Source organism: Charadrius vociferus, unplaced genomic scaffold (genome assembly GCF_000708025.1).
Source record: "Charadrius vociferus isolate BGI_N301 unplaced genomic scaffold, ASM70802v2 scaffold194, whole genome shotgun sequence".
Taxonomy (NCBI): Eukaryota; Metazoa; Chordata; class Aves; order Charadriiformes; family Charadriidae; genus Charadrius; species Charadrius vociferus.
The window spans coordinates 41,924-60,534 of NW_009648046.1; the positions used below are offsets into that span (position 1 = coordinate 41,924).

The following is an 18,611-nucleotide window of genomic DNA, read 5'->3' on the forward strand; positions in this document are numbered from 1 at the left end:
TAAAATGCAAAGATCACTTTTCTTTTGCTTCCTGATGATAAAATAGACTTGTAAAGATGAACGCTAATAGACAACTTATAACCTTCTTGCTAAATATTTTATTGTACGTACACGAAACAAAAAGAACATTGTGTATTGACTTGGGAAAGTTTCTTGTGGGTGACGTGAAATGGCAATTTCGATATTCAGTGCCCTACAGTAACGTACCTTCATGTTGCATACCGCAGCTTTCTGTAAGGTTATTGTAGATTCGGATTTGTGACTTCAGATAGCACCAGATGGTGTAATAGACTCCAGAAAGAATCTCTTCTGCAGTTCTTTCCTCTAACCCTAAAACACACAGAAGAAACATTATTTTTAATCACTAAACTGATCAAGACCGCAGGAGTTTCAGTTGTCTGCGCAAACATCAGATCGTTCCCATAGCATGGTTAAACAGCAAAAGAAATTTTTGAATGGCAGGTTCAAATATTCTTCATAAGCATAGGGAGTTAGGATATGTTTTCTCAACATCTGATGGTGTTTTTATATTTTTTTTCCTCCTTCTTATGTTCATATGTTGTAATTCAGTTTACTGCAGAGGTTGTTAGTGCGAGACGACCCTGTGTTTAAAGTCTAGAACAGACATTGGAGTTGTTTTTTGAAGCAGCTACCAACTGTAAACAACCGCAGGTTAGGAGGGGATGTGTGTTTTGAGCTTTTGAGCTCTGGACATCCCTCTTTATCCTGGGTTTTTTGTCTTTTTTAATTATTAATATTTGACATTAAAAATTGCTTGTGAAGCAGCGCTTTTGACTTTTTGTTTTTCTCCTTTTATTGATGCTTTTATGGTTTGTCTAAAAGACCATGTCTCTCAGTTCAATGTCGAATTTGCCGGAGATTTTGGGACGAATACAGGCTGGGAGATGGCAGCGGCAGGATGCACTGGCTGGGTGGGCTCCTGCAGCAGGGGCAGCTGGAGGGCTTCGTGCCATCCTCCCCACGCCACTGAAGCTCTTGTCACCGCCAAAAATGATAAAACCACACATTCTCATACCGAGCAATTTCGATAACCTGTTGTCAGACGGCACCGTGTGACTCCTCCTGTGCTTGTTGTCCTTGCTCCTTAAGTCTGCTGAATGCGCTCACTTCTTGGATTGCATTGAAATGGCTTTAAAAATGCTCCTTCCTTACCACATTTGTATGTTAACCTGTTTCTCAGTTCTTTGGGGGGTGTTTTGTTGTTGTTTTTAGAGTTGGGGAGGGAGGAAACAGCTGTTCTTTATTAGGGAATTGGGGGAAAAGCAAGAGTTTTTGCTTAGTTTTTTCTTTGGGGAGATAAGCAGTCTATCCTTAGCAATAGACCTTAGTAGCTAATTAGAAGAAAAGGAGTTTGGGGTAAATGTAAGCATTTGCCCCCCCGCCCCGAGAAAACAAGCAATGGGTGATGACGTTCTGTAGGAGACATACCAGTATGAGTACGCATACATTGAAAAATGACTCACTTTGTAGGCAGGGCTTTGTCTTCTGTTGAACGCCGAAATAAACTTAATTTATGTAACCAATTCACGGCCGCTGTGAGGTTGTTTTGTTGGGGGGAAACCCGGTTCCTGGCAGGGGAATGATCCGTCACACTCAGCCCTTCCCGCCTTCCCCGCCCCGTCTCCTCAGCCCTTCCCGCCTTCCCCGCCCCGTCTCCTCAGCCCTTCCCGCCTTAAAAGGTGCGGGACGGTCGGGGCCCTCCCCGGTGATCCGTTCTCCTCCGAACAGCCGCTTCTCCGCCTCGCCGTCCCGAGGGGAGCCGACTCCGATCGCCGGCCGCGGTGAGAGCGGGGCGCTGGGGGGAGGAAACGCCCCCGTGGGGTCCGGACGTGAGGGAAAATGGAGGGCGGGGGCTGCCGCGGGTTGTAACGGTTTCTCCTGAGATGTGGAAGTCGGCACATCTCTAACAGCTACTTTAGCAAGCGTACTGATTCATAGTGTTTTTGTACTAAAAGCTTCGTTGTCAGGCGTGAGGTAGCCAGCAGAGGGGGCCCTGTGAGCGCTGCAGACACAAGGGCTGCCAGGCCGTAGTGTTAAATGGAGGTTTGTTACACTGCAAGTGGGGAAAGGTGGATTTCGGCAACGCTTTTCTAACAATTAGTATACTTACATACGAGTAACCCATATATAGTGCTACTTTTTGTGCCTCCATACAAGCAAGTGCATATTAATTACATTAAAAAAACCCAAACAAACCACCTCTTTAAACATTGATCATCTGATGCAATCTCCCTGAGAGCACCTTATTGCAGTACTTTAGATAAACCAGGTATTTCTTGCTTATTGCAGTAAATTTCCAACTCCTTTAGTAATGAACACCTTAATAGAACATTAAGACTTACCCAGTTTAATGAGGAGTCATTGTACTGATATTACGCTGCGCTTATCTCCAGAGTTTGGGGAAATTGCTTTGTCTTGGCTGGTGTCAGTCACTTTGTACTTCCTTTCCTGTTTCCAATTTGGTAAAATAAAAGGTATTTACTATGTTTACCACTTCGTTTAAGTTCTATTTGCTTTAACAGATCAGGGTCCTTTTTCAAATTCTGCTTGTGTACTTAGTGTTTGTAACTTAGGTCTCACTTAAATTACTGCATTCTTTTTTATTTCCCCTCAGTATGATAATAGAAGAATATGGCATCCTCAGACCTGGAAGACTTATGCTTTCACATCAACATGAAGATTTCAACTATTAAAAAGACTCTTCAATTAAGAAACATAGGTAAAAGAAATTAAGAGCGGGTTTTGGATTGCACCTCCCTGCAGAAAATGGGAATGCTCTAATTAGATGAGGAATGTAACACGAAGTGGAAATCAAGTAAAATATAGAAAACAACAACAACAAAAAGTGAGCAAGGATGGCAAAATGGCAGTGTTATGAGAGAATCGGGTGCCAAGCAGAGAACATGAGCTAAGTGAAACTATGCTTCTCTGAGGGACTTGGAGACTGGTGGTTAATGCTCCAGATGGGAGAAGAAAAAATATTTTGGCGAGTATGTTAAGCTTAATTACGAAAATGTGCAAAGTCACAGATGGGAGATTTATACAGGTGTCTTGTCCTAGCATTCCAGGAGTGATGTAAATGCCCAGTGGGTAACAAACTGACTTAAATTGAGGTGCTGAAATTGATCTGAATGTTTTAGATTCATCTCTTGTCCTTTGCTAGGCACAAATAGAGGTTACACAGGATCATAGTTGGGGGCGGGTCAGCTGGTCATTTAGGCTAACCTCCTGCTTGAAGAGGAACTATAACCCTAAACAGAGGGAGATCATGAAGCAGAACAGGGTGCTGAGTTGTGAAAGCCAGACTGCATTTAAAAGCTGTGTCTCCCACCTGTAGTGGTAGTGGGTACAGCTTAGCGCTTTCCATCTTCGTGCTGAAGAGGGACCTTTTTTCCTGCAGCAGCTTTGAACTCTGTGGGCTCTATGGAGTAGGAGGTTGACTGACTAGCGAATATTACTGCTTCTCCTGGGAAGATACGGTGGCAGGGGAGCATAGAGTTAGCAGATAATCCCTGCTTGTGGAGAGGAGCGAAAGGGGATTTTGTTTTTATGTTGGAGGTGTTTTGGCTTTTTGGCTTAACGTTCTCTCTTTGACAGGTCAGGAACCATCCCTCAAATCTATGCTCTGTAAAATAGGACATGAGATGGTTCTGTTGCATGATCTCCTGAATAAAATGGAAGCAGAAGTTCAGCAGCAAGAAAAACTGAAGAATTTGCTGAAAGTAATCCTTTTTCCCTGTTCATAAAATACCGAAAGATTCAAAGGAATCTTTGATAATTGCATAGGTGTTTTCTAGTTCCTAAGTGCATGGTGATCTTTTCTAGATCCTAAGTGCATGTTTGGATGCATGTGCTTACAAATGAAGATGGGACTCAGAATGGGCTTTCTGATTGTTTATTAAGCATCTCTCCAGCACAGCGGACATTAAAAAATTTATTGTTCCAGGTTTATACATTGAAAGCATGTCTTTATCATAAGAGATACTGAGATCTGAAGGGCAGTTCTATTTTTACATCCTTACGATAGTTATGAAAACTACTTAATTAGAGTATTTATTTGTTGTTTTAGTGTGTGTTAGCAGTGCTTTCATATGCCAAGTCTCTTGTGAAAGTGTTGTTTGGGGAAATGTAGATGTTTCCTGCAGTATCTCTTCATCACCACCCCCCAGACCTGCTCGGGTATATTATTACAGATTTACTTTTTGCCCACTCGAGTTTCTCTGACACTTTGCAGGTAAGGACAGACAAAGCTATGTTTTCTCACTCCTAGCTTTGTTTTTGTAAGCTTTGCTAGATGCTCTTGGGGAAGTTAGGGGGTAAAGGGGTAAGAAGTTGGGGAGAGAGTAAATAGCAGCTCTTAAGTTAAAAAATTATTTTAGCATTGTCCTAACAACAAACTAATTTTATTTGCTTGGCATTAAGTTTCAGATTTCTGATACAGTCTAATGTTAATTTCAGGAGCTCCAGAAGTCTGCTGAGAGAGATCAAATTGAAGCACAACACCTCCGTGAAAACATTCCTCCCCATCTGCCAAAACCAACTCGGAGCTGGTATGTGGTACATGAGCATGGAGGTATGGGGCTGCTCCTGGCAGTGTCCAGCTGCAGCACTGTAGAGCTCTGCTCCTTTTACTGTATATTAACTGTGAACTTTTGGGAGCCAGTGTATTTATATATATTGATTCTGGAGTTTGCTCTTTACTGTTCACTACCAGGCTTGTGCTAGCACCCAAACAAATCCCTCAGGTGAAACCTATAAAATGCCAAGTTGTTCAGATGGAAGCTTCCAGTGGCAGGTGTGACATTATAGTAGAAAGCTAGTTCTTTGATAAATCTGAGCATTCCTTGCTTTAGGATTGCAAATGCACTGATCTGATAGTTGGAGTTGCCTAAGGATTGAAGGGTAGGTTAGTGATCCAAATGCTGGGTCACAAGAGCTAAAGTTCAACACTACCCTTCCAAATATAATAAAAAAAATAAAAATCCTTTACCTCAATCATCTTTCTGTGGGGATTTGAATTATGGTTGTGGTATTTTTATTCTCCTTTCCCTGCAGCAGCCTGGCATTTATTTTAGCTAGCAATGACATCCACCTGCCTTTGAAAGGGCTGTACTAAGCAGCTGTTCATTATAAAGTAGCTCAAGTAAGAGGATGAGACACAAGTATGTGAAACAATAGCTGTTATTCAGAAGGCTTCTAAGACATAATAATTCATAGGTAATTCATAGGACATAATAAATCATAGGTTTCTCAGTGGCTAGCTCTTTTGCTGGTCTGTTGGAATTACTTTCTATTTTTGAGTGATGTTAGTGTACGCCAGATGGGGGTCTCATCTAGATTTTAACATCTGGAGATCCCAGCTCTTGTTTCCACCATTGTAGCTTGTCAGAAGGCAATGAATCAGTCTAGTTGAATTCAACACTTCCAATATGTGCCCTGAATCTCTCTGCTTTACCTGGTCTTGCTCCTAATGCCAGACAAGCCTTGGGCTGAAAACATTACAGGCGTATTCCAGCAAAGTAAAAGGTTAAGGATGTGGAAACAGGGTTACAGAAGAGAAAAATGAACTGGAATTTAAAAGCATGTGTAGCAGTATTTTCATCTGTGTAGGTACTGCTTATATTGAAAATTGGACTAGTCTTAGCTGGTAGAGAGATGACTTGTGCAGAAACTTTTTTCTGAATGCGACCGTTCAGATGTGAATTCTTAGCTTAGGAAACGACCTCCTAAAATGTGTCTAGAGATGTCTTGTTCCTTTTCAATTTAGATGTTGCAGAAAATTTTGTGTGTGTATGTGAACGAATGGAAGTTCTTCAGAAATTATCACTGGGGTTCTTCCTTCTCTTGTAACTTACTTTCTTAGTTTAGGAAAAACCTTTGTCTTAAGGTTACGTTAGCTACTTGGAATTGTTTAGATGCAAATGAGGCTTGTTCAGCCATTGTGTCACCACTGATATCAGAAAGAGTCTTTAGGATGTTGGTTTACCTTCCAGTCTTGTTCTGCTTTTGATCAAGAAGTTAATTGTCATGCAACTTTAGCTGCTCCTTCCCTTTCTAGAGAGAACCACATATGTAGAACTAAGCAAGTTTTTCTAATGATTTTCTACGGATTATGCTCTACCAGTTTACACTGCTGTTTTGTCAGTGTCAGTTTGTGCTGTTGTTTTTTCCTGAGGAATAATACTTTATATGTTAATGCCATTTGTCAAAGCACCCTTTCTCCTTTGTCCCAATGTTGTCACTTCTTAGTGTTCACTGTATTGTGCAGTGGAGGATCAAGCACGTGCAAGACAGACCGTAATTTATCAGAGTCCATCTGTATCACTGTAAACAGGTCTTCAGTCCTCTTCCCCAAACCTTCCTCCGTTGACCTTCTCCATTGCTGTTCCTCTACATCCAAAAATGTTTGGGGAGCTGAGTATTAATTGTCTGTTGAGCGAATATCATGAGATAAGGAATGCAGAAAGCACAGTGAGCACTTGAACACTTAGTGAGACAGGTCTTCAGATCTCCGAAAGAATGAAAATGCCCGCACAGATGAATTGAACAATTCATGGCTTTAGGTATTGCTTCTCTCCTATGTTCTTGGTTTTGATGCTCTTATTTATCAGAGGAATCTCACTGAAATGAGAAACAAGTTCAATGTATCTTAGCCCTTTCTATTCCAGGTGTTTATTGAGAGCAGTTTCGCACTACAGCAAGGCCACATTTTGAATACAAGTTTTGGTTCTTTCTTTTCATTGTCCAGGTCAGCAGTGAGCTGTATGTGTACCACCTCACTGCAGCAATGTACAGGCAAGGTAGTGGGTAGGAACCCAAAGCAGAAGTACCTGGAGGAGGGGAATCATCTAGAAAAGATAAGAGGAGAAAAGTGAGGAGGATGGCAGGAGACTGGAGTCTACAGGAGGAGTGAAGTTTTAAGGTGCAAACTGTCAAGGACCAGATAGTTTGGGAGCCCAGCAGGTGGCACTGGCTGTCCTACTCACTGTAGTCGTCTTACCTGGAAAATGGGACACTGGGGTTGGGGGTGTGGAGTGATATGTCAAATCCCAGCATCCGGGTCAACAGAGGCACTGCTGTGCCATTCGCTGACTGTAGGGCCCCAAGACAAAGAAAGATCTCTTCTTGTGGGAAGGTTATATCAAAGTAGAGGATCAGTTCTTTGTGACAGGTCAGCTTGGTGCTGCTTTAGTTATTTCTGTTGCACATCTCAGCCCAGTAATGTCCTTGTATTCAGATGACAGTGAATTTGGCCAAATCCATCCTCTTTGCTGTCCTACCGATAAGTAGGAGAGCAGCTAGGTGGGTGGCTGGCAAATAACTTGTCATTTGAGGCTCTAAGCTGAGGGTTTGGAGGAAGGCTCTAAAAATCACTCAAAGCAGGAAATTCCTCAGCTTTTGGGATCTTGCCTAATAAAAAAAAAAAAAAAATAATTAAAAATCCCAGCCTGCTGGATGGTGTTGAATTTCTTTGCTTCAAAAGATTAATGGATGAGTCAGGCTTCCCAAGATTTGAACTTGTTTCAAAGAGCTGTGAAGTATTTCAAGTCTGTCTGTTAGGCTGCAGCTCTGTGCTCTGGTTCATCTGATAAAAAGCGAGGCCTCATGTTCTGTGAAATGTAATGGTACATTGAATTCTTAACTGCTCTGTGCTGCATTTGGACTGCTTCCAATTCACCTGCTAGCAGCCTCTCTAGCAGAGAAATGAAGAGCTATAATGAAGTCAGCTAAAGTATGCAATTTGAAATGGAGTAGGCTTGCTTTATTTATTTTTCTTTCAGGCAAGATGGTGAATTGTGTTCATCCAGCCTAACAGATGGGTCAGAACTTAGGTCTGTGAGGAAGCAGACTTAATAATAGAATGGTGTTCTCCTTACTACTTATCAGCTATTTATACACTTAATATTCATTCATTTTACAGCGTCACTGGGCTAACTGTGAAATGTGAAGAACAAACAAAAGCTGTAGAACCCGAACGTGCGAAGAAACCTACAAAAGAGCCAAGATTTATTAAAGAAGCACCCTTAATAACCACAGAAGAATTTGAAAGTGTTCCTGCGTAAGTAAACGTGGCTTTTCTTAGACCCTGTCATGCCAATTTGGGTGGCAAATGTAGGTTTGGGAAAGTGAGCTCTTGCAGAACGGAGACTGACAGATAATTTGAAATTTTAAATGTTCCACAGGGTGAAACATCATGATGATAACTTCCAATAGTTTATATGCAATACCAGCAAACCTGAAAATGAAAGGAATAGAGCTAATCTGGTGATACTTCAAGTATGTGTTGGGAAGATCAGAACTAATCAGTTAAAACCAAAACCTCTTATCTCAAATGTCACTTTAGTTGTACAAACAGCAATATATTAGCTAATAGATGGGTTTTCTTCTTGTTTTGAGAACTGACATAAGAGCCATCGTCTCATAAGATGAAAGGTATTGTTACACTTAAAAAGTAAACCAATTTTAAATGCTGCTTTTATTTGACCCAGCTATTGATTTCCAAAAACTTCTAGTCTTGTCTTACCTGTTTTGAGATGGGAAAAGAAATCAGACTTGTTAAAAACAAAAACACCTCCCACTGAAATATCCCAAATTTCTGGAATAGAAAGCTGTGGGTTTTTTCCAACTACCATGCAGACCTGATTAATAGATATCCTTGGCTGAAGTCTGTCATGTAGGAATATCTTTTCTTAAATGGCATTTTGGGGACAATGACAACTATTTCTGCAAATCCGAGAAAATTCTGTTAATGCCTAAGGCTAAATTGTTATCTAGACTCTAGATTCTCTGTGTTCCCTGACAATGCTTGTTTCAATAAGAATTTTTTTTTTCTTGAGGCTTCCAAATCATCTTTCCTATAGCTTTCACAATTTTCAGGTGAGTAGCGTCCATTTTCTTCCACCAAATTGCTCAAACCAAAAAACGAAGGAGCCTGAATGTTGAGCTAATAATAAAGGATTATTTTGGTTACTATTTAAAAGTGGATACACCCGGTATTTTTATTCTGCAGATCATATCTAGTATTTGGTGGATTTACTCCCTTAGGTACTTTTCTCCTGATAAAATTTTGGAAAGGTAAAAGCTGGGCATAGGAATTTTTGGTCATTATCCCTGCTAAGGCAAGAAAAGCAGATGTAGACTGTTCCAGCCAAATGTTGTCTTAACCTCCAGTTGAAGCTATGATCTTCCCTGATAATCCCTGGAAGTGTTTCATTACCCTTGAAAGTGGGAGGTTTTCCACTGCTGTTTGTGGGTGGGGAGAATGGGGACAGAGGCCAGCTGGATACTCCTCTATTCATCTCTGGTTTATAGAAAGGTTGTGTCTTAGACTGTGCTTATGAGACTGTAGAAATATTTTTATTCAGATGGGAAAAGCGTGTCTCTTCTTTGGAGGAAGATTTACGTGAATTTAAGCAGGGCTATTAATCTACCAGTTTTTTTTTTTTTCCTGTTGCCTGGCAGTGTTGTAATACAAGATTTGGGGAGTCTAAGATAGCAATTTTGCATACTGTTTAATCAAATCTAAGCAGCAAATGTTTGTGACCCAAATTTTCTCACATATTCTTCTAAGAGAATGAGGATTAGGTTCATATCCCAGTTCTCCAGGTCAGCACTGGTTCTGATGTGGGATCGCTTTTTATCTTCTGGCAATAGTAACAAGGAATATTACTGCATTTTTACGCAGCTCTGGTCCCGGAGCTGCATGGCTGTGCTAGCACAGGACTGTGCCTGTGCTAAGCCTGTCTGAGGGACTTAATAAAGCCCAACTGTGCATATGCATCACATGTGTCTAAATCCCATACCAGCTGGGTATCATGGGGTTTGCATCTGCCAAGAGTCTCATTCCTCAATCCCTCCTACCACAGCTGCGGTAGATTTAACTGAAAAATCTAGGTGGTTTTCACCCCCTTTGTGCTGAAAGTGAAGGAGAATCTATCCCTTACATCATTAGGGCACTAAAAGGGATATACAGTTTTCAGTGACTTCCTATTTTTAGAAGCCTGCAGCAGGTATTTAACAAAGATACATGCTGTGTTAAGGTGCAGATATGGAGCACCTTGATCAGATAGAATACTCTCGCACAGTAAGAAACTTGCAAATTATCTGAGCCTTCAAATCTGTTGCAGGAAGGCACTTTTTGGAGGAAGAAAAAGGAAATGGCACAGTAGATGTCTCAGTTAACTTTGAATTCAAGGCAAAGGAAAGTGCTTGCTTTATTGTGTCTCTAAAATTCTTACTGCTTAAGATATTTTTGGAATCTGCACATTCATTATAACGCAAAAGTCTCAGAAAATGGTAACTTGGGAGAATATACATTTCTTTTAGCCTAAGCTTTTTTAAGGGAGCAGGGGTGGCCATTAGGAGATTTATCTCTTTTCTAGTGGTATATATGTGATGTATTGATGTTGTTATTTCCTTTGAAGAATGTAGCACTGTGCTTTGATTTTCATACCTATGGAAAAAGATGTTTTGAAAAGGGCTTCTGTGGATTAAAAAAAGAAATTGGGTGACTTTTATTTTTAAAAGAGTTCTGGATGTTTTTCCTTTTGGTGTAGTGAAGCTGATTTTAAAGTTATTTTAAGTCTAAATTAAATGGATGAGTTTTAAACTCCTTGACTTTGTATTTTTATGTTAGTGTATGTATGAACTGAAATAAATGTCAGTAGTTAACGGGTTTGCTAGCCATGGCTGGATAGAAACATGAGAAGACTGTGGAACAGCTGGGAGTTTTATGATCCTTACAGTTACGCACAGAAGAAAAAATCCAGTTGCTTTTTGACAGAATGTAGCTTCAGATTAAGGTGCCTGCTTTTACGTGTCTGTGATGCAGGTGTCTCCGTGCTCCCCGATTGCCCCCACTCCCCCTCTTGTCACTAGTCAGTACGGTTGGTGGAAACCAGAAAACATCTCAGCTGCTTAGCTGTCATGGCGTATCGCAGTTGCCTGAGCAGAACTGTCTGGTGCCATTGGAGATGTTTTGGCGTGTACTGCCAGATCTTTAGTTCCTGAATTTTCTGTAAACCCTAGCACATCTGCTGCCCTCCTGGGAGCATCTTGGATGCCTGAGGGCTGCTCAAAGAGCACTCAGTTCTGAGGTTTAGGCAGCTGAATCCTGCTTCTTTGTTTCTGCGTCAGAAGGAGCTGAGGTGTTGTCTTGGATTTATTAAGTGTATCCACTGTGACTCTATTGATAGTGGGAGCACAGGAACTTACAGGTGCTTTATACCTCTGGCCTTAATATTCATAGCTCTGCATGTTCCCCTATGACTTTATAAATAGGCTAAGGGACCCATATAGAGCAATAAATAGCAGTTAATATATACAGGCAAAGCCCTTCTGTGGTTATGGGCTGTGTTACTTGTTTATGCCAAGTGTGACTGTATTTCAGGAGTGGTAGTGCTGCTTTTATTTGAAAAGATATTATGTGTGCCAAGTAGAGCACTTTATAAAAATGGCTACACCTCCAACTTTGAATCTGGATTAAGTGAAATACCAATAAAGTTGTAAACCGGCTACAAATAACTTAGTAGCAATTCAGTCTGAAATTAGAGCAATTGCCTTGATTTCAGGAGTTTTTACACACCCTGTGCAAACCTGTCTTCCTGACAGGGACTGGCTGTTACTAAAATCTGCAGCAAGCACTTTAGTTGGCAATTATAGAATGCCTGCACACATTCTGGTTTGAAATATTGAATTTGTAATTGATTAGCTACTCGTACTTGAAATTTTTTTGTTTTTCAAAGATTGAGGTTTTCCATTCGGATTAAAACGAGGGAAGAATTTCCTGTTCATTGATCTCTTCAGTCTTATTGTCCTCCAGCTTTTAGCTGCCTGATGTCCTGACCTAAAGAACCCCATTCGTTCTTAAAATGAATTGTAACGCTTTTCTCAATTCCACATATCTGCAAACTGATACTGAATGATGATCACAGGATAATTCAAATTGCGAGGTTGCCCTGGCTTTTACTGCAGTGTTTTCTGGAGTTTTGTTCTGTTTAGCGTACTGCTTGTCATATGAGTTTCAGATTTCATTTTTATATAATGGCTTCTCAGTTTGTAGCGTGTTTCCTGTTTTCTTGAATGCCTGCCTTTACATCTATAAATGCTGAATAGCCTTACTTGCCAATATTCCAGTGTTCTAATATTTCCACATCACTTTGTTTTTATCTTCTGTGTTTCCTGTACCTCCAGGTTGTTGTCAACAGATCTTATCTTATTTTAGTACTGGTTTTATGAAATGCTCTGAAAGATACAAAGTGGATGTTGGTAGTGCAGAACTGTATCTGTATAGCTCCATAGGTTGCACAATAAAATATAGAAAACAACACAAAACTGGTATTTCTTAAAAAAAAAAAAAAAAAAAGCAAAACCAAAGGAATGGCTGTAAGATCAAACACAGGTTATTTATGACTATAATATGAACCAAATTGCACTCTTCGGCAGAAACATTTAATTTCAGTTTTGGCTCAATGTTATGTTTTCTGCAAAGTTGCTTGATTTTTTGCATTTGTAATTTAAGTGGTATACTATGAAAGCAACCTTTACTCAATTTTGAAAAGCTTACAGCTTAAGCACTGGATATTTTTTACTACTTAATTTAGTTTTCTAATGGTTCATCTTTCTGGCTTTTCAACATTATTAAACAGTCAAGGAAATGAACAAAATTAACTACTGTGTTTATCCATTAACACAAAGCAGAAGAAACTGCCTCTAACTAGGAATAACATGTTCAATTAAGGCTGATGAAAGAGAAAAATAAACACGGAACTTCACTTGTGACTTTCTGGTTACTGATTTTTATTTTTATTTGTAGGTATATGAAAGGTCGTTTAACATATGATCAAATTAATGCAGTTGTTCAAGAAATTAACAAGGCTGTGGTGAGCAAGTACAAGATCCTGCATCAGCCTTTGAAATCTATGAATGCAGCAGTCAGAAATCTCTACCACAGGTTCCTGGAAGAAGAAACTAAGGATACAAAAGGTTTGGGTTTTTTATATATTTGTTAGTACCAAACTCATAGCATTCGGATATTGCAGCACAAGTATAAAAATGCTGGACAAAATATTGAATGACTGACAGCATGTGCTTTTCATGTTATAGTGTAACTTGTACCATCTTATTCTCAGGAAACGGTCCATTCAGGCGCTCTGGTAGTTGGTGGGATGGTTTTAACCTGTGGGAGTGCTTAAAATCATCAGCCTTGAAAGATTTTAGAAAACCTGCTATTGGCTGTTCTCTGTCTGAGAACAGGGCGGGGTGGGGGGGGAATAAATCTGTAGACTCAGCAGGGCCTTCCCTCCCTTGCTGCCACATGGTGCCACGGCCTAAATCAGATTTGGCCCCGAAGAATTCCTGTCCAGCACAGGGGGTGAACAACGCTTCGACAGTCTGCAGCAATGAAAGATCTGGTTCTCCCTCGATATAAGGGGAGGAGAACAGAAATGAGATTCATCTCCAGATCAGATTCTAGGCCATGAGGAATATAAATGTCTTGTTACTACACAGAACTGGGTTCTCAGTATAAAATCCAGTCACCTCTTCTGGATAAAGTCTATAGTTTAGCAACAAGGGTTATTGTTTTGACTGAAGAGTCTTCCCCTAAATCATTTGGTTACTTTTTCACTGAAAACATGTCACTTTCATGGCACCTTCTAGCAAAAACTTGTGTGCACAAAGATTTACTTTGGAATCACTACAGGTTTTGGAAACTCCTAGTTTGGCAACCAAACTGCATAAACTGTTTTCAATTTTTAAGCTAGAATGGAGATGAACTATTAAAAATTTGTTCTGAAGTTAGGAAATCTGGGTAATCACTTATGCTGCAGTGGCTGTGTGGAAGAGACAAGGCTGTCTGATAGTCTTAAGAAATTTTCTCCTCTAAAAAGTGTAGAGGGAGCAAAAATACACCAAAATGTCTTTCTCTAAATTTATAAGCAAGTTGTTCGTACAGGTTAGTTTTTACAAAGATATGTGGCACAGCAAATCTCTAATATTAAAATCTCCTTTTTGACATTCCTTTCATTTTTGAGAACAAGTATGTAATTATTCCTGGAGGGGTGTACTGCATGTATTGAGCTTGGCGATGTCCTTAGAATGCACTTATGTTTCCAAGTTTGGACATAAAGTGTGGAGCAAACTCTCTTCTGTCTCACAGAAAGAGAGCTCTTTTTTTGACAACACCTTGGTGCTCACCTCTGAATTTCTTCCCTGGACAGAATGCAAAAACATTCTGCCCTAAGCATTCACTGGGACTCAGGAGTCACCTTATGACAAATGACGGCTTTTTCTTCCTTCCTTTAGATTTGTTGCTTATCAAGACTCTCAATATTTATGGTATGGTGACAACATCACTAACTACTAGATTCTAAATGCATCTCTTCTGAAGGGAAGGAATTCTGATATGGTGGATGTGCCTGGCACTTCTTTTATTTTGAGACCTATAGGATATACACATCATGAAAGTCAGTGTTGTAAAGGATTTTAATAGAAGCATGCTAAAGACTACTTCACGTGACTGGCTTCTGATTTGGGCTTGAATATATATTTTTTCTAGACAGGTTTTGCTTCAATCTAACAATGGCTCATGTTAATCTGTGATTTCTTAAAATACCCACTTCCTCATTTTTAATTTACAAATTATAACTTTACAAACCTATAATTTTTTTTTTTTTTTTTGCTTTAACTGTTACTGTCCTCAGGATGATAGTAAGGAGTTTGAGCCTGTGGCTGTAGAGGAGAGAAGGGCTAAACACTAGAAGGGCCCTCCTAGGCCTGGAATGCTGCTTAGTCTGCACGGTGAGCCACGGCAGCCTTAGCTGCAGTGAAGGAGCCATTGTAGCAACTTGAGAAAGCTATAACTAGTTAGAGATAATTTTCTGCCGGAAAGGTTTTGGGTTTGTTTTTTTTTTTAAGTCTGAAAAATTGAGGCTTTTAATTTCTTCAAGTACCTGAGAGACAGTCTTTATTTTCTTGTTTAGGCTGGAAAGTTCAGTTAGGAAACTAGGACATTCAGCATCTGAGTGTGTGTGTGTTTGTGGTAGATGTTTTGTTTTGTTTTTGTTTGTTGTGACTAATGATCTAGAAAGTCTAGAGAAAAGGTCTGGCAGGCTGTCAGCCGGTCTTATCTGGCCAGCCTGAAATGATTAAATGTCTTTATCCATTGCGTCTTTCAGGATGAGGTTGTGCACGCATTGATTTGTTTGCTTAAATTTCTGCTGTGAGTGTCTCTCTGCTTAGGATTCCCACAGTTTCTCAGACTGTTCTGATTGCCAGCTGACCTCTTCCTCTGATTTCAAGATGAGAAAAGACACTGCCTGGTTTATCGGGGTAACTTCCCAGCCAGTAAGGTGATTCTGTTAGTTCAGCTAGTTATTTAGTGCATGGAGTTACTGTTCCCAACCAAACCACTGCCTTTTAGCCAGCTCTGGTTTCTTTGTAAACAATATCTTGCTATGCTGAATGTTGCTGCCCTGAGTTCTGGGCAAATCTAAGAAGAAATTGTATTCTGCACAGATTCAGGACATTCTGATGCTCCCCCAGGTATAACAGGCTGTGAAACCGGTATGCGGATTATCCCTGGGTTCCTAACACCATTTAGGGGTACTGCCCAATTACTGGAAACTGCAAATGGTCTCTATCTGACTGTAGTTATATTTTAAGCAGTTATGCAGGTTTTTTTCTTTTCCAAGTAAACAAACTTTCCACTTCTCGTCTGTATGTGAATTTGGCATTCTTGCAAACTCTGAGATTCCAGTATAGTTCCTGTTTGGGGGAAGACCTCTAGCTTTTGACAGTTATTGTCTCTGGAAGATTCTATTTCCTGTTAGATATCTGTGTTGCCAACTATCAAAATTGCCCAGTCTGTGAGAAAACACGGTCTGTTATTCTTCAGCTCTGGCTGAGCAATGTTTTGGGGAACACTATGCTTGTACACGGCATTCTGGGACCGGCTGAGCAATATTTTGGGGAACGCTATGCTTGTACACGGCATTCTGGGACCTGAGTTCTAATGGCTGTCACATCCTTGGATGCTCCTTCAGAGTGGAGTGCATATCCTTGTTAGATCACTCATAAGGTGAAATTTAAAGATGAAACATTTACAGAAAAACACAGATTTGCCTGTGGAAAGCTACTTTGTACTGGTTTGATGAATAAATAAAAGCTTTCCTGGCATCTTCAGCTTTGCAGCTCCTTGGTCCTTGCATCAGCTGCTTGCTCCTTGGTTAAACTGGAAGGACTGTCCAATAATTTAATAGAAAGGAGTTGCTCCATCTTATCTAAGATGATGCTGCCTGTGCCTTACTTCAAGGGTAAAAGGTGAAAGGAGAATGCTGTCCTCTTTTTCTGAGCTAGAATACCCTTAGCCTTCCACTTTTCTCATAAGACTTGAAAGCATGATACTACAGAAGAATATGTTATTTCCTTCGACTTACTTTCCTTAAAGATAATTGGATATTTCTGTCTTATACCTTAAATAGCATGTTCCTGGTTTCAGGTTGCTTTTCATTCTTACGGTTTTGTGAAGGTTAAAAACCTTATGCCATGTTACAGGAAGTCTTAAATGTACAGTCATTTTACTAGATCTATAATTATCTCCCATCTGAGCAGTGTATAAAGACTGAATATGAAATAACAGCTAGTGAATATAGCTATGGAGTGCTTAGAATAACTCCTTTCTTCCTCGTGTGTACCTGTTCATGGGGACTTTCTCTTGGGCTTCTGTTGCAGGCATGTTAAATGCATTAACTCCAGTCAAGGCCTTGGTTTCTTACAAGCACTTGACAATGAGAATTTCCTTTTAGAATTAGTTAATCAACTGCAAGAAGGGATGGGCTGCCAGCTCTGATGTGGGACCTTTCTATGCCATTTTCTTAAAGAGACACAGGGAGGATGCTGTTCCAAGTGGTTAGTCTTTTTCTTGTATTTTCTTAATTAACAAGGAATTATTCTTTTCCAAATCTAATGGCAGTCAAGGGAACAGTGGACTGTGGTGTGTTTTTTGTTTTTTGTTTTTTGGGTTTTTTTTTTTTTGCAAAGGGCCAATTCCAGAACTTGAGTGCCAGCTGAGAGAACATCATCAAGCCACAGCTTATTTCAGACATGGCAAAGCAATTACTTGGGATTCAGATTACACTGCTACTCAGCTGTGTTGCATGATTGAAGTGCTGAAGCATGATGCCTTTATTTGTAAAGCTGTGCTACAATGTGTAAGCAGACCCTGAGCATCTCTTTGGTTTTGCTTTGGGCATCACCAAGAGTGGAACGTGTATGGGCAAGGTGTCAAAGAAGTTTACTGTTAGACATCAAGGCTCTTCAAGGTGTGCTGTCAGTTGACTTTCTACAATCCCTGTCTTCTGGCACATCTGTGGAACACCTCGTATCTGGCCCTGGGTGGTGTTTTGGACTGCTACAGACTTTATACCCTGGCAGTGGAGCATGGATGGTTTGAGAGATGTTAGTAGATACAGCTGGCAACAGACAGAGCTTGCTGAATGGGGCCTGTGGATGATGCAGGGTAGTTGAATTTCATGGGAAGGTCAGTAATTATTCTTTCTGGTGACAGATTCAGAAAATAGAAAATTCCTGAGAGAGTGTGAGGCTGTCCTACTGCTGGTAGTATTTTTTCATCAGTGTGTGGAATTGTTAAGAGGTTGTATTGTTACTTGTGAAATGTTTAGTGTATCCTACAACATAGTAATTTCTACAGCAAAGTCATTATTTGTTTTCCAGGTGAATTTTTTATTGTGGAGGCTGATATCAAAGAGTTCACTCAACTGAAAGTGGATAAGCGCTTCCATAGCATCCTGAATATCCTGCGCCACTGCCAGAGAGTGAGAGAAGTTCGTGGCTCAAGACTTGTCCGCTACATCATCTGCTAACGAGCTTTCCATATTCTGCTTACCCAAGACATGAAAGGCAGAAGTATTTTGAGATGCAGAGACATTTTGTTGTCCATAGAGAGATCATGTGTGTGGGCATTCCTATCCAGCTCTCTTATTTTCTAAAAGGCAGTAGTGAGGGCCATGAAGTGTGTTTCAGACATCTCCTAAATTAGGAGTGGCAATATCAGATGGCCTTGAAGCATTTGAGTTTTGTTTTGAAAACTTGAGAGGAACTACTGTCTTTTAGTAAATTGCAAATGCAAACCAGATATGCAATTGGTGCACCTGTGGTTACAGGTGGTTTTAATCACATTTTCAGGTCAGCACTTGAAAGTTAAATTCTCTGCATGTTAATAATGATCCTTTTGTGTTTATGAGTTGGAGACTGTGTTTAAGACTCTGCAGCTACTCGAAGGAAGCATTTGATTTTATTTTTTTTTAATCCCTCAAACCAATTTCCAGATTTCCTTTTCTTACTCTTTTTCTTCTCTTAATTGTTTGTTTTGGAGTTTCCTGCATTGTTTGAACAGGAAGATCTGAGGTGGTTTAAACACTTCCAGACTGATGATCGGTGGTTCTGTTAGCCATATGGTTTTCATGCTTCATCATGCAGGCAATTTTTCCCCTCAGACCAACCCATTAGACTGAAACAGTAAAGCAGTGGGGATTTTTAAGTGAAAATGCTGACTTTCACTTTGAAAATAC

General features: G+C 40.1%; 1 protein-coding gene across 1 annotated transcript; it reads left to right on the forward strand.

Annotated features, from left to right (window-relative positions):
- Positions 1–2,652: 2,652 nt before the first annotated feature.
- Positions 2,653–17,903, forward strand: SKA1 (spindle and kinetochore associated complex subunit 1). Its single transcript, XM_009883704.1, has 6 exons — positions 2,653–2,740; positions 3,619–3,743; positions 4,480–4,571; positions 7,943–8,080; positions 12,836–13,005; positions 17,755–17,903. The coding sequence occupies exons 1-6, from the start codon at positions 2,653–2,655 to the stop codon at positions 17,901–17,903; spliced, it is 762 nt and encodes a 253-aa protein (XP_009882006.1).
- Positions 17,904–18,611: the final 708 nt, after the last annotated feature.

Bases quoted from the DNA above. Each gene is read 5' to 3' on its own strand.
- SKA1 (XM_009883704.1), top strand. From the start codon at position 2,653: ATGGCATCCTCAGACCTGGAAGACTTATGCTTTCACATCAACATGAAG. The intron at 4,572-7,942 runs GTATGTGGTACA...TTCATTTTACAG, and splicing joins CCAAAACCAACTCGGAGCTG to CGTCACTGGGCTAACTGTGA. The intron at 13,006-17,754 runs GTTTGGGTTTTT...TTTGTTTTCCAG, and splicing joins AGAAACTAAGGATACAAAAG to GTGAATTTTTTATTGTGGAG.